A 14,197-nucleotide genomic window follows, 5' to 3' on the forward strand; every position below is an offset into this window, starting at 1 on the left:
AAGCACTTCCTCTCAGGAGGGCCTGGGCCAAGACCTGGGGCCACAGGGAGGAGGAATCCAGCTCTCTGCCCATAGGGCAGGAGTCTATTTGGAACCTAGCAAGGGTGCAGACTGGAAGGCCTCACGTAGTCATAGGCGGAAGAGTGCAGGAAGCCAAGGCCTCTCTCTCAGGGGATCCAGAGTTTCCCAAGAGAAGTCTGGTTAGGGAATTTCCACCCACAAGCTGGTCGCCTTTTAAGAAGGCCCCACAACAAAATGTCTGGCCTCAAAAGTGGAAAGATTAGGGGTCTTTATACTCTTTATACAAAGATTCTTTATTCCACAGTTCCTTAAACACACACACACACACACACACACACACACACAACTCCTTTCTCCAATTCCCACCTCTGGCTTGCTTGAAATACAGTTCATTCGCAAACTGTTAGGAACACCTTTATACAGTCAAGCAGCCTCTGGGCTCTTTGCCCTGACACTGCAAAACCAGCAATCCACTCTCAACCCTGACTCTTGGTTTTGCCCACCTTGGCCTGTGGAGGGGGTTACTGGTGCTGGAAGTGGAGCATATTTTATTGAACACCTACTATGTGCTACAGTTCACACTCCAAGGGAGGCTCAATGCTGGGACTTCTATCAGGGCCGTCTGAGCATAAAGCCCGGGCTCTCTCTCTTCCCCCTTTCAGCCCCTTTTCTTGACTAGGACACAAGCTGCTCACTGCAACTGTGGGCACAGAGAGCTGTAGTCTGCGAAATGGGTAGATCCAAGGGATCAAAGGTTAGTGTTGGGCGTCAAGGTCATGAAGAGAGAAAGGAGACACCCTCTCTTAGGAAGGAGAGGTGCTCACCGTCTCCCCACCCAAAGGTAGTTGGACATCCCTTCGACCCTGTGGCTCTGGAGAGTGGGCCCTGCGGTCAAGTTAGGGGAGCCGAGGGGACAAGGAAAGCGGCTACTCTGGGGGGAGCCCAGGCGCCTGGCTCCGCGTGGCATTTCCGATCCGGCTGGGCCGCACGCCGCTGCTCTCCCTGGCCCCGCGCTCCGCCCCGGCCGCGCAGCGCCCCCAGTCCGACCCGCGCCCGGCCCCGCCCCACCCCGCCAGCGTGCCCACCCCCGGCCCGGCCCGCCCCGCCGCCCCCTTGGCCGGCTCCCGCCGCGTCCTGGAGCGTCACGGCGCGGGCGGACCGAGCGGCTCGCTGCAGTTTGGCACGGCGGGTACAGGCGCGTCGGCCGCTCCGCTCCCCCGCCGGCAGCCTCGGGCGCGTGGAGCCAGCGGTCCAGGCGGTGGCGCGGGGGGCCGGGAGCGGGCCGGCGGCGGCGGCGGCGGAGCAGGCAGAGGCCGGCTGGCCCGCGCTCGGCAGTCCGGGGCGCGCTCCAGCCTCGCCGGCAGCCGGGAGCTGGGGGCTCGGGCGCCCTCCGGCCCGCGTCCGCGCGCGGCCACATGGCTCGGCTCCGCGCGCTGCTCTCCTGCCTGCTGCCCCTACACTACGCGCTCTGCGCCGCCGCGGGCAGCCGGACCCCAGGTGCGTGCAGGTCGGGCGCGCGGGGGCGCGAAGGGTCCCTGGTGCCGGAGAGTTGGGCTGGTGCCTGGGGGCCGGAGGAGCCCGGCAGCATTCGAGCGAGTGGGAGGCGGTGCGCGCCCGGGGCTTGAGCTCATTTCTTCCCCTAGGTCCCCAGCGCTGACACGCGATGGCTCTTCTTTTCTGGCACAAGAGGCAGAGAGAGACCCTGGGAGAGGTTTTGGGAATTTGGAGTCTCTTCTTGGGGGGTGTATATTGGTCTTCGTCTCTGTATTTGGCACTGTATTTCTCTAGTTTTCATCCTCTCTCTCTCTCTCTCTCTCACACACACACACACACACACACATACACACAACACACACAATTGGTCTGTGTCTGTCCTGTGTGTCTTTTACTTTCAGTGTCTTCTCCCTCTCCAACTTGTGTGCGTGTGTCTGTCTCATCCTTATGGAATTAGGCTGGCAGGTGGTCGCCCCACCCGCCAGGGAGCACCTGGCACTCACACTCCTGCTTGGAAACACACGCCCAGCCCTCTCCTCCAGCATTCTCGAGCTCTGTGCGGACACCCTCCTTCTCTCACACAGACCAGACACCCTGCACTCTCACCTGCTGTGGCTCTGAACGTGGGGAAGGGGTTCTGGTCATTTCCAGACAGGCTCCCTGCTTGTCTGTGAACTGAAGTGGGTTCTCTCTAGCAGAAATCTTGGGGGTCTTAATGGGTAAAACCAGAAGAAACTTCCCCCACTGGAAGTGCCTTAGGCATGGGAGGTTTCAGGAGACCTCGTTTTCTAGGCTTCATCAGTAGTGTGAAGGGGCCCAGGGAGGCAAGAGATAGAGAACCATGTGGAAATGAAAATCCCTCCAAACTCCAGTCCTGAATCACCAAGCCTGGAAGCCAGCGAGCTGTCATTCCTGCTGGGCCTGGCTGGGCTCGGGGAGAGCTGTGCGAGGACCTCGCTGCTGGCATGCAGCCTAGAGCATGGGGCCATGACCTCACACTTAATTCAGTCCGAGTGGGCAAGTCACCCTGTGCGTCTCCTTTTATTTTTGAATATCTATATTTACCGGGCTTGGTGCTGGGCCATGTAGAAATCTCAGCAGCCTCTGTTGACTTTAAAAAGTTTCCTTTCTAAACTTGGAAAAATATAGAACCTGTATTGCCTCCCTCCCCTCTCCAGCTCCTCCTTTCCCCCTGACACGTGCCCAGGATCCCCTGAGTTTCTAGGTGTGTTTGTTTTGCCAGCTGTGTTCAGAGAGCTTGGCGAGGAGGAGGGGCCTACCCCAGGCTGGGCGGGTGACTTCAGCACAGGGGGTGGGGGGAGTTGGGGCAGATCCTGCCATCCCTCACTTTGCCCTGGGGGCTTTCGGGGAATCTCAGCCCATTCCTAGGCAGTGCCCCAAATTGGAAGGCTCGTTGCTAGAGTGACAGACAAGACTCTGGCATCATTCTTTTCTTCTGTTAAGTTTAACAAGGCCTTGGGGACTACAGGAGCAAGTTAAGTCCACAGAGTACTTGAACGCTGCTCAATCCAAGTGCAGAGATCCAGAGGCTCAGGAAGCCCTGGATGAGTCTTGGATGAACTTGGACTAAGGGGTCCCTCCAGGTGACACTCAGGGTTGCAGTGGGATTGCCGGTCTCCCTTTACCTTTGCACAGACTACGTTTATATAACTCTGTTTGTTCCAGCAGAATTGCGTCTCTCTGGAAAGCTCCGTGACTATGGTGTGACAGTGCCATGCAGCACAGATTTTCAGGGACGCTTCCTCTCCCACGTGCTGTCTGGGCCGGCAGCAGCCTCCGCAGGGAGCACCGTAGCGGAGGGGCCCCCTGCACCGCAGTCACACTCGGGTCCCCTCCGGGTGGCCCGCAGCCTCCCGCGCCCAGAAGGAGCCACCCTGCACCCTGGCCGGGCGGGGCGCCCCTCCCTCTACTTCAATGTCACGGTTTTTGGGGAGGAACTGCATCTGCGCCTGCGGCCCAACCGACGGCTGGTGGTGCCCGGAGCCTCGGTGGAGTGGCAGGAGGATTTTCGGGAGCTCTTCCGACAGCCCCTGCGGCGGGAGTGTGTCTACACCGGGGATGTCATGGGCATGCCTGGGGCCGCTGTTGCCATCAGCAACTGCGATGGATTGGTAAGGACAAGCCTTTCATCAAGCCACTTTTTGCCCTGACCCCAGGCCATCTGAGCCTATCTGACGCCGTTTCCTCCTTGGCTCTTCTGTGTTTGGGACTCCTGTGGGCACAGTATATGGTTTGGGCCATGTCCCGGCTTCCCTGCCTTCAGAGATCTCTGCATTTGCCCCACTGGCCGCCAGGTTGCCGCTCTAGTAGGTGTGCAAGGCCCGGTGTGGATGGTGTCTTGTTCATTCCCTCATGGTCCGTGGACACACGGGATGCCACCTTGCCCAGCTCAGACACGTGCAGGGGTGAGGAAGGCAGGCTTGGCTGGGACTGAGTCCTGGCTGGGCCACTCACCTTCTCTGTGCTGCTTTCCCTTATGCGTGAAGTGAGGCTTTATTCATAATGCACATATTTACCGTGTGTGTCTCTTGTGCCCAGCACCGTTCAGGCTCTGGGGGGTACGTCAGGGCCTGGGGCACATGTGGTCTTTACCTTCACGGAGTGGACGTAGTAGTGATGATGATGGGACCTCCCTTACCGGGCAGCATGGTTGGGGGTCAGCACCCACCCGGCATGGAGTCAAGGCTCTGGAGACATTAAGGGCTGTTAGGATTCTTACTGTTAGGTCCTCACTCATGCCCTGATGTCTTTGGTCCTAAAGTCTGTCTGCTCTTTCCCAGGGCCCTGCTCTGGGAGCTCCCTTTCTCAGGACCTATTCCCTCCTCCCAAGCTTGGAAGACCCTGCTAGTTGGCTCACTATGGCAAACGCGAAAGCCATGGGTGGTTCCTGTCTGAGGCTTGATTCGTGCTGAGGTTAAAGTCCATCCTTGGACTTGGGGGTCAGGCCTTTGTGAGCCTGTGTGGCGGGCCCAGGGCTCTGGTGGAGGTTCTTTCTGTGGCCTCTGCGTTGTCAGGTAGGAGCTGATGTGTCCCAGGAAAGGACCCCCTTGCTTTGCCCTTTCACTTGAAGTGAGGGATGAGTCAGATTTGGGGGGATGGGAAAGAGGTGTTTCTTCCCTAGCAGGGCTGGGAGCACCCCTCACTCTCCTTCCCTTGCAAAGCGTCATCCTGCAGGTTGTCACATGACTTGTGTTTGGGCTAGTGCGTCTCGATCTTTCTTTTTCATTATCAGCCCCCTTCAAGTGTCTTTTTAGCCATTTTTTCCTCCAGCTCCCCTCTTGAAATTTTAAGACCACAGATGGACTGCACATCTGTTTGTAAATTGTGTGTGTATCTGTGCTTCATATATATATATATAAAGAATACATTTTTTGCCTTCCAAAGAATGAGTTTTTGTCCACATTGGAGGTGATGGTGCCCTCCCCGTCCCACGCCGGAGAGGCATGGTCTGGGCAGTCGTTGGCTCTCAAGGTTGAGCGTATGCTGGAATCACCTTGCATGCAAGTGTTCTGTGAGTCCGACTTTAAGAAGCCCGGGTTGTGAGCACGGCTGCAGAAGGCTGAGGCCTTGTCCTGGGCGAGCCTTGGCTGCCACCCACCCTGGACCAGCAGGTTTATGCAGCAGAAGCCCGTTGGCCAGAGCTGTGCTGTGGCCACAGTTTGGCTTGAAAATCCGAAGGGATGCTTGCGGTCGCCCAGGGACACAGTGTCTTTGCAAATGGAGAGATGGAACGTGCTAGAGCAGACCGGCGGCTTGACTTCATTGCACGAACCCCTACAGTCCTCGGCTGCAGAGGCTGCTGGCCATCTCAGGACTGGGCTGTGTCTCCCACTTCTTTCGCTACCCCCGTTCAAGTACCCTGGGCCCGACAGAGGTGTCAGTCGGTGATTAACACTGTTCCTGAGTAACTGTCCATGGTCTTTGCTTGCCACTGGGGCACCGCTTCTGCTGTTGGCTGTCTCTTTAGCCAGTCCCCGGCCACAGCCCAGCACAGAGTCCTCCCCAGGGCAGGGATTTCCGTGTTTCCAGCCTATTCCAGAAAGCGACCCTGTGTTGCCTAAGAGCAAGGGGCTCTTTGTAGTGACTCAGCTGAACCACCTTTGGACGCCAAGGCCACAGGGCAGCATCTCTGATAAGATTTAACTCTGCATCTATATGTGGTCTTTGGCTCTTAATTCCATCCTCCTTGGCATTACATGCCCCGAAGTCATTCCTTCCAAAAAATTATGCACACATAGAATGTCTCTATGCACAAATAGAGACACATAGAATAGTAGCAGTCGGGAGTCCTTCCTGCAGCCCAGACCCAGCCCAGACGAGATCCCCATGTTTGTTAACTTTGCTCATTGTGTAGCTGAGGAAACTGAGCCTCAGCGGGGAGAGCTGACGATAATGCAGACAACTTCTGTTCGCACAGGACCAAAGAGTTGATAGAGCCCTTCAGTCGTGTGCGGTGTGTATGCGGACGTTGTCATCACCCTGCTTTGCAGAGAGTCCCATCCCTGCCCTCAAGGAACTTGGGTGCCAAGCAGGAGAAACCCCTCTAGTGGTTTTAGCATTCTTTTGTTGGTTTTCTGGAGCCCAGAGGGGTGGTACTCAGTCGGTGGGAATGACTGCTCTCTTTGGTGCTGGAGAAGGTGATATCGGAACTGGGCCTTGAAGGATGGGTAGAAGTTTGCTGGGGCCAGAGGAGGGTGGGGAGGGCGTTCTGGGCAGAGGGAAGAGTGAGTGATGGCACTGGATGGATCTGGGGAGGGGTTGCCAGGAGACACAGTGGGAAGGTGGGCTTTGGCCCAACCTTGAAGGAAGGCAGGATAGGAGAGAGGGCCCGCAGTGGGGATGGGGCAGCCTAGTATCTGGGAATTGGAGGCACAGGCTGTGTGACCCTGAGCAAGCTGCCTTCCTTCTCTAGGCTCCACTTGCCTCTTGGGTACATCTCCCAGGCTATAATGGGAGGGCTCAGAGCTTCTTCCAGCTTCAGCATTGGCACTTTGTGACATGGAGCAGGCCTTGCTGAAGGAGTTTGAAGCCAGACCTCTCTAAACCTATAGTTAATGCCTCCCTCCCTAGCTGGTCCTAGGATCTGCTTTGTGCCGGATGGGGCTGCTTTGGAGGTATAGGGAGGAAAGACTCTAGCCCTGAGCTTGACCCTCATGGCCAAGCAAAACTTCCAATTGTGAGAAGGTCTTGAACAAAGACCCCTTTGTGTGGACAGACTGCAGCCATTTGGATCTTAGCTGCTCTGGTGAGAGGCACCATGTCTAAACTGGTGGCCTGACCCTCATTTCCAACTGGGCCCTGTAGTGGGGGGCAGCGGGCATCACTGCCTTTCCGTCTCCCACCATCCCATAGAGTGCTATGGGATGGAAACTGGAAGCGTTTTGTGCGCTGTGGTTAATTCCTGCTAAAACTGAGGAATGAGTGCTTCCCCACACTTCCCACCTGCTCTTCTGGAGAGTTTGGTGTGGCACAGTAGTGCAGAGGGGTCAGGAAGGACCTAGGAATGAGGAAGCCAGGACCTCTACCCTGGATGAGTTTGCAGGGTAACAGGGACCCAGACATAAAAGCAGACAAATGACAGTCTTGTGTGATGCAGCAGCAGAAGGACTGATTTTTGGTTAGGGAATCTAGGAAGGCTCCCTGAAGGAGGTGGCATTGGCTCAAGACTGATCGAACATTATAAAGATGAGAGACAGTGCTGGGCCTCTGGCCAGCAGAGAGATGACTGACCCAGGGCAGGCTTGAGAATGTTTGGCAGAAGGGAAGAAGGGATATGGGAGGCCACGTTCTATCTGCAGAGAGTTTCCTCTGGGGCCAGGGGCAGCTGTCAGACCCTGGGGTCCCTGCCCGGGAACGTACCCAGGCAGCAGCTGCAACCTGATAGACCACTGTCCAGGGCCTTTTTCGGGGAACCCAGCCAGTCAATGCAATGGTTCTCCTGACACTCCTGTGACCCCTAGCCTCTGAGGGCCTCTGGGCTGGGAGGGCCTGTGTCACCTCAGGATCCCTCCAGCTGGAGGCCAAGTGCAGAACAGACCCCCTATTAGCGATTATGGCTCTGAATTCCTGGGAGGAACATGGAGGCCTGGGTTCAGAGCCAGTTTTTGGTGGGTCCAGGAGGGATTGTGGGGTATAGGAATAGGGTCAGCAGAGTGGGGGATCCTACATATCATCTAGTACCCAGACCAAAAGTACCCCCCACCCCACCACCACCACTGCCATCTCTGCCTCTCTGGTCCTGGGCCTCGCTGCCCCTGCCCCGACGAGGACTTGGTTGTACTGTTCATCCCCCCGTTTGCCTCCAGGACTCTGTGAGTCACCGGCCTGGTGTGGAAGCAAGGCACGTGTAAGCTTTGTCACCATCTGGTTCCATTTACCATCCTCTGCAGCTCATGCATATTCATTGGCTTACAGAGCGGACCCCTGGCAGGCGGTGGGAGGAGGAGTGCAGGGAGGGTGAGTCCCAGCCCTGCTTCTTGCCCCCCCCACCCCCGCCTGCTGTACAAATCCCAGCAGCTTCAGAGCCTCAGCCCTTCATCTGTAGAATGGGATTACAGAGGGGGAGGGGGCGGGTGGGGATGGATAGTGACAAGGTCCAGGGTTTTGGGGTTTCATTAGGCGGTGATGATGAAATGTTCCAAAACAGACCACGGTGGTGATTGCATGACTCGGTGCGTACACCAAATACCATTAAATTCTACACTTTAAATGGGGGAACTGTTTGGTATATGAATTACATTTCAGTAAAGCAGTTAGAAAATGTGGCTAGCCAGCAGTAAGGCCTGAGAGAGGCGGTGTTCATAATTATGGGGAGACAGTCTAGGGTGGGGGAAAGTGTGGGGTCTCTTTGCTCGGGTCCAGACTAACTGTGTGACCTTGGGTAAGTTTCTGAATTCTTCTGTGCTTAGACTCCTCATCTTTAAGGAGTGGGGGTGGGGAGGTGAAGTGGGGGTGGGGGGGTGGGGCGGGGAGCAACCACCTGTAGGATTGTTCAGAGGATTATGTAAAAAAAAAAAAAGTGCCTTCTCTAGTATAGGCTGGAGTCTTAAAAGGGGAGCTTATTTCAGTGGTTCTTGGTAGTCACGCTTCTTACTTCTCTGTAATTGCTACTGTCACTATAGTTACTAGGAATAATGGGAAACACTGTAAATATGGTTAGAGTCCATTGTATTGCAACAATATATAGATTAGTGGGGTTCTCTGGGGCGTGTCTGAGGCTATCTCTAGTCCCTGGGGCCGGCCAAGCCCTGCCTTCCCTCTGCTTTGGCAATCTTCTCTGTCCAATCAGCCGATTGGCGCTTGCTCGAGGCGTGGAAGTGTGAGCCTCCCGGCCCATCTGCGATAACCCCACATGCCCTCCAGGACAGGGATACTGAGAGGCTCAGAGGAGCACTGTGCTGACAATCCTTGGGCCCCTGGCCAGAACCCAGCCCTTGACTAGGTCCTGGGGGTACAGGGATGAAACTCGACCCTGGCTCTCTCCCCAGAAGCCCACAGCTGAAAGAGAAGGCAGATGTGTGCCGTGGACAGTGTGAAACAAGAGAGACCGTCCTGAACTTGACCTTGTGGGAATGCAAGAAAGCAGAATGCCCTTGGTGGGTTGCCAAGGAGAGGTGCTCAAGGAGGGCTTCCCAGGGAAGAGGACATTTGGGCCACATTTTAAAGCCACGGTAGGAGTTCTCAAAGCTGAGAGGTAGCAACAGTAGGCATTCTGCAGGGAAGGAAATCTTGTGTCTTCCCAGGATTCAGGAAATGGTGAGTCATCCCAGCTCTCCATGGGAGAGGGAGAGCAGTGAAAATGTGGGCTGGAAAATCTTTGCCTCCCCTTGGAGCTTAGACTTGTCCCTCTGGCCATAGGGAGCCACAGAAGGTTTGTAAGCTAGAGTTACACTTGTGCTGGGGTAAGAGGCTGATGCAAAGCTGGAGATTTGCCTGTGGCTCACTGGTGCTCCTGTCTGCACCTGTTCTTGCCCTGGGGACTGCTCCTTGCTGGCTGGGGAGTGGGCTGACCTAGCAGCTCCTTGCGAAGCCTCCTTCTCTGCCCTGCCATCCACCCCTGCCCTGGGGATGTGGAATGTGAGGCCTAGGGTTCCAGAGGGACCCTCGTCCTGCCACCCAGCTGGCCTGTCTCTGCACATCGTGGTCTGTGGGTCCCCTGCCCTCACCCCCGTGTGCTGACAACCCTGGGAGGAATGGAAGGGGTCTGGCCTCATCTTCTTGCTCCCTGTGCCTCCCCAGCCTGGAGAGTGGCTTCTGCCCTGCAGACCCCCACCCCAGCTGAGCTGATGTATTCACACCTTGCTCTGCAGCCCCCCACCTTTGCTCATGCCGTTCCTACCTCCCACAGTGCCTTTCCCTTCCCTCCGCTCAGTCACCCGGTTTTTAGGAACCGGAGACTGGCTTACACCATTTATCTCAGGATGGAGCATAGGCTGGACTCACGCAGCCCAGGAGGCCATGGAGCAGGGAGGCACAGGAGAAAGAGAGAGAGGGCCAGGTATAGTAGGGGAGGTGGGACTATGCCCTGTTTAAAGGGAGTGCGGTCTGGCTTTGTGAGACCTTTGAGTATTTGAAGGAGAAATGAGCAATAATGGTTTTTAAGCAAAGTGTTCTATTTGGTAAGATGGTGTGTGGGCCCAGCACAACAGGACAAGTAGCTAGAGGCCTCGGATCGCCAGCGGGGCAGCTCGTGAGGCAACGGGAGCATGACCCCTGCAACCGGATCACCTGGGTTGACATCCCAACTCCGGCTTTTACGTGCTGTGTGGCCTTAGACAATTCCTGAGCCTCTCTGTGCCTCGGCGGCCTTGTCTGTGTTAGCCGAGTTGTCCTGCATGCAAGGGGGCTTTGAGCGTGGTACCCGTTCGCTGTTGGCTGTTGCTGTGGAAGGGTGTGAGCTTACGAGGTGAGTCTGCTGGGTTGGAGGGGCTGGGTGGTGGGAAAGAAAAGTCAAGAGCATCTCATTAGTCTGCTTGACAACCCCGTGCCCCGGCCCAGAGGTCTCCGGGCTTTCAGCTGGGCAGCCAGAGCCCATCCCCTTCCTGACCCCACCAGGCCTGTTAGTTTTTCTCAGGCCGCACCCTGCTCCTGGCCCAGTTTGCCTTCTCACCGGAACAGTCCCACTGGGTTCGCAAAGGGTGGGGTCTGAGCTTAGTCACTGGTGTGTCCTGAGGACGCTGGTGCCCAGCCTGCCTTGAGGTGGGTTCTTGGTGGCCGCCAGCTGAGCTGACCCCAGGAGGGAAGGTGGCGGATTCGCTCCAAGGGGGCATAAAGCTTATGTTTGCATCTCCTCAGCCTGTGAGTTGAGGAAGGACAGCGCGTCTGTCACTCTCTCTGTGGCTGACTGTCCATCTGTCCCAGGTGGGCAGTGACAGATGTGGCACATGCGCCATCATTTGTCATTTGTCCTCCTGCACCCCTGGCCGACATACCGGTCTGCTGGGGCACTCTGTCCCCCAAGCCCGTGTCCCCAGCGTGTGGGCCTCACAGCCGCTCCCGGGGTGGGGGCCCGAGTGGGTGTGTGAGCTGAGACCTGTCTGCCGCCCTGCTCTCCGCAGCCCCCTCCTCTTTTGTCTCCAGAGCTCATGCCCCTCCCGAGGGTACCACCTGCTTTACTGTGCGTGCTCTTCTGGGGAGAACCCTGGGTCTGCTCCTCAGAACTGAGGTCTGCAGAATGAAAGCAGGACGTGGTCTCTCGGGTGGGAGAGGGCTCTCCTCATGACGCCCCTCACCACGCTGACCACGGGTCACACCGGGGAAGTTGCCCTGCGTGGACCTCAGCCACATCTCAGGAGGCAGGCAGCCCAGGTGTTGCTGGGGAAACCGAGGGGCTGGACCAGTTACCCACGACTGTGTGACAAGCCGGCCTAGAACGGACGTACTCACAGTGACCACACGTTCTTTCTCGCTGCTCCAGTTGGCCGGGCTCCTCTTCTGCGGCTTGCTCCGGGCTCCCCTGTGGCTGCTTGCAGCTGGAGGGTGGGCTGACCTGGAAGGCCCAAGCAGACCTCATTCCCACATCCAGCGTCAGCGCTGGCCGGGCAGTGCTGCTCCCTCTACCCGGTGGGCACGACAGGCCTCCTGCACGCTGTGTTAGGGGACACTCTGGGACAGCGCGGTCACAAGCTACAGGGCCTCTCCGGGCCTAGTCTGCCAAGTTGCCTGACGTGGCTTTGGTGTGTTCTGTGGGTCAAAGTGAGCCACCAGGCCAGACTAGATTTTGCAATGGGGGGGAATGGATGCTGCCTCTGGAGGGCAGGGGCAGCAGAGTCTCACTGCAAACAGGCATGTGAACAGGGCCAGGAGGACGGCAGCCATCTTTGCAGGCGTTCTCGCATACTGTGGGCAAGTCACTTGACCCCTCTGAGCCTCAGTTTCCACATCTGTAAAGTGGGTGTCCTACCTTGTAGTTTTATTAGAAATCCAGCATGCCGCCATAGTTTCAGAATCATAAATGGTAGCTTTATCATGATCATCGATCTCCTGGGATAAATACGGAGACTGAAGCAGGATCCACAGCAGTTTTGTTTCCGGACCTCTGGTCACCCGTTCCAGTGCTCTTCCTGCCTCCCAGAAGGCCCTGTCCCATCAGGGCCTCTGTCTGTCTGAGCGGATGTGCAGGGTCTGGGTCCTGGGTAGTTTTCTTGTCTGGAAGGTGGTCTGGTCTTGCAGAATTTCACCTCCCTAGTCTCCCCATGGCTGGGCTGTGCTGTCTGCCCTGGATTAATAACTTATTTATGATACGGACTAAAAGCCAGACATCACCTCACTGCTGCTTCTCCTGAGCGGAGCCAGTGAGGGCTGGACTGGGGGCTGGTTTTACTTGCCTTCCCCGGCATCTTCAGGCTGGCTGGTGGGAGGGCAGTCTCGGGGCCACTGAGTGTGGTGGGGGCTGTGCTTGCCTTCCCTCTGCCTCCCATGCTCTGTGGCTTAGAGGCCGGGGAGTGGGCTTTTGGAGGGGACCCAGGGCATTTGTGCCGCTGGACGTTTCCAAGCCATCCGCCAGGCCTGGCATTTTGTTTTCAGCAGGTGGGCCTTGCCCTGCCTTCAGAGTCTGCGAAACAACAACAATGACCCGGACCACAACAATAACAGTAATCTTTGCAGGCTGCCTCCGCTCTGGCAGCCGAGTTTCCTGTTAGCACAGATAATCCTTGTGTTATGAAAACCTCCAGTGATGAGTTCAGCTCAGCCTCGTTTGCCCAGATGACCTTGACTTTAGCCCAAGTGCAGACAGCTGTGGCTGAAGGAGGCTTTCAGGGCCTCTTGGTCCCCTCTTAGTTTTCTAGATGAGGAAGCTGAGGCTCAGGGAGGGGAAAAGACTCACCCAGGATCACACAGCAACTGTCAGGACCTCTGGCTCCCTGTCCAGTGCTTCCCCACAATCCCACTCTTGGCCTCTCCTGAGTCCGTGGGCAAGGACCGAGTACATGTTGACAGTGATTCAGGTCGTCAGCCCCGTGTGGGCCAGAGATGCACCAGCCATGGCCACGGCTTTAGAGCCCAAATGCTAAAGCAATGGGCCCGGTGGTTGCCCTCTGGGGTGCGTCCCGGCAGTCCTTGGGCCTGGTTCCCACCGCGAGGGCAGGACGCTGAACTTCTGCATGTCCTTGTTTCCCCGAAAACTGGGAAGCCAACTAAGAAAACACAGTGTCACCTGCCCGGTTAGCAGGATCTGAAGGCCTAATAGAACCTTCGGTGTTTCTTGGCCCTAAGTCAGTATTGCCACTGTTTTAGCCATTTTAGAAATACAGGGCAGTGGGCTGCTAGTTCGCACACTTCACTTGTCAGAGAATATCAGACAGCCTGCAGTCTCCTTTTCTTCTGCTTTCCCTAACATGACTGAGGGGTGGGTAGAACAGGCTCCTTTCAGAAAAATGTTTGATTTGAAGGTGGGAGTGTTTGTGGGGACACAGTTGGTCTGAATGCAAACCCTGTTCCCAGTGGGTTGTCTGAAGCCTTTTGTCAGCCTTTGCTTTTAAGCTGACCAAATATTTATAACTTGGATCTGTCCAGAAAATGCCTATACCCCCTAACCCCCCCCCCCCCCCCCCCCCCCACCGCAGTAGAGGTTCATTCTGCTCCTGGAGGCCAGCAGGAACTTGAACTCTGAATGAGCAACTCTAGCCCAAAGAGGCCTTGTGTTCTGTAGCCCGACAGGCCGCTGGCCTGGGTCTGTTGAAAGCTTGGTGCTTTGTCACCTCATAATTCATCGCCCCTTGTGGGGAGACTCTAGGTAAAATATGTTGTCCCCTCAGCTGTGTCGACCTTGTATGGGGAGCCGGTCCCTCATGAAGGCCCATATGCCCGAGGGAGTTTGTTAAGAGGACTTGGCCCGAAGGATGCTTATTGAAGGAGGTTTGGTCTCAAAAGTCGGGCCCCTGGTGTGTCTCAGTATTTGTCCTTCTGAAGCTCACATTTCGAAGAGCAATAGAGAGGAATATCCCCGGGGTGGGGACAGAGCATGGCCACGAGCCATGTCCCCCTCCGGGGACACGGAGGAAGGAATAATGATGGGGTGACATCTGAGCTGGGCTGGAGGGGCAGTCCTGGCAGAGCTCACAGCAGCCACGAAGGTATGGAGGCCCACGTGTGAGCGTGTGTGGTTCCAGGTGTGGAACAGGGCCCGTGTGGCTGCCGTGGGAGGGGAGATTTTTGTTGC

General features: G+C 56.6%; 1 protein-coding gene across 3 annotated transcripts in view; it reads left to right on the forward strand.

The window, feature by feature from the left end:
* Nucleotides 1–1,384: 1,384 nt before the first annotated feature.
* ADAMTS14 (ADAM metallopeptidase with thrombospondin type 1 motif 14) overlaps nt 1,385–14,197 on the forward strand; it is a 72,619-nt gene continuing 59,806 nt past the window's right edge. For 2 of the 3 annotated variants that reach the window (XM_059397652.1, XM_059397653.1), the window contains exons 1-2: nt 1,385–1,518; nt 3,205–3,647. In XM_059397652.1, coding sequence (XP_059253635.1) covers nt 1,437–1,518; nt 3,205–3,647 — 525 coding nt within the window. In that variant the 5' untranslated portion in view covers nt 1,385–1,436. The remainder of the gene's footprint in view (nt 1,519–3,204; nt 3,648–14,197) is intronic. The other variant, XM_059397654.1, reaches the window with a different exon arrangement.

Source organism: Mustela nigripes, chromosome 4 (genome assembly GCF_022355385.1).
Source record: "Mustela nigripes isolate SB6536 chromosome 4, MUSNIG.SB6536, whole genome shotgun sequence".
NCBI lineage: Eukaryota > Metazoa > Chordata > Mammalia > Carnivora > Mustelidae > Mustela > Mustela nigripes.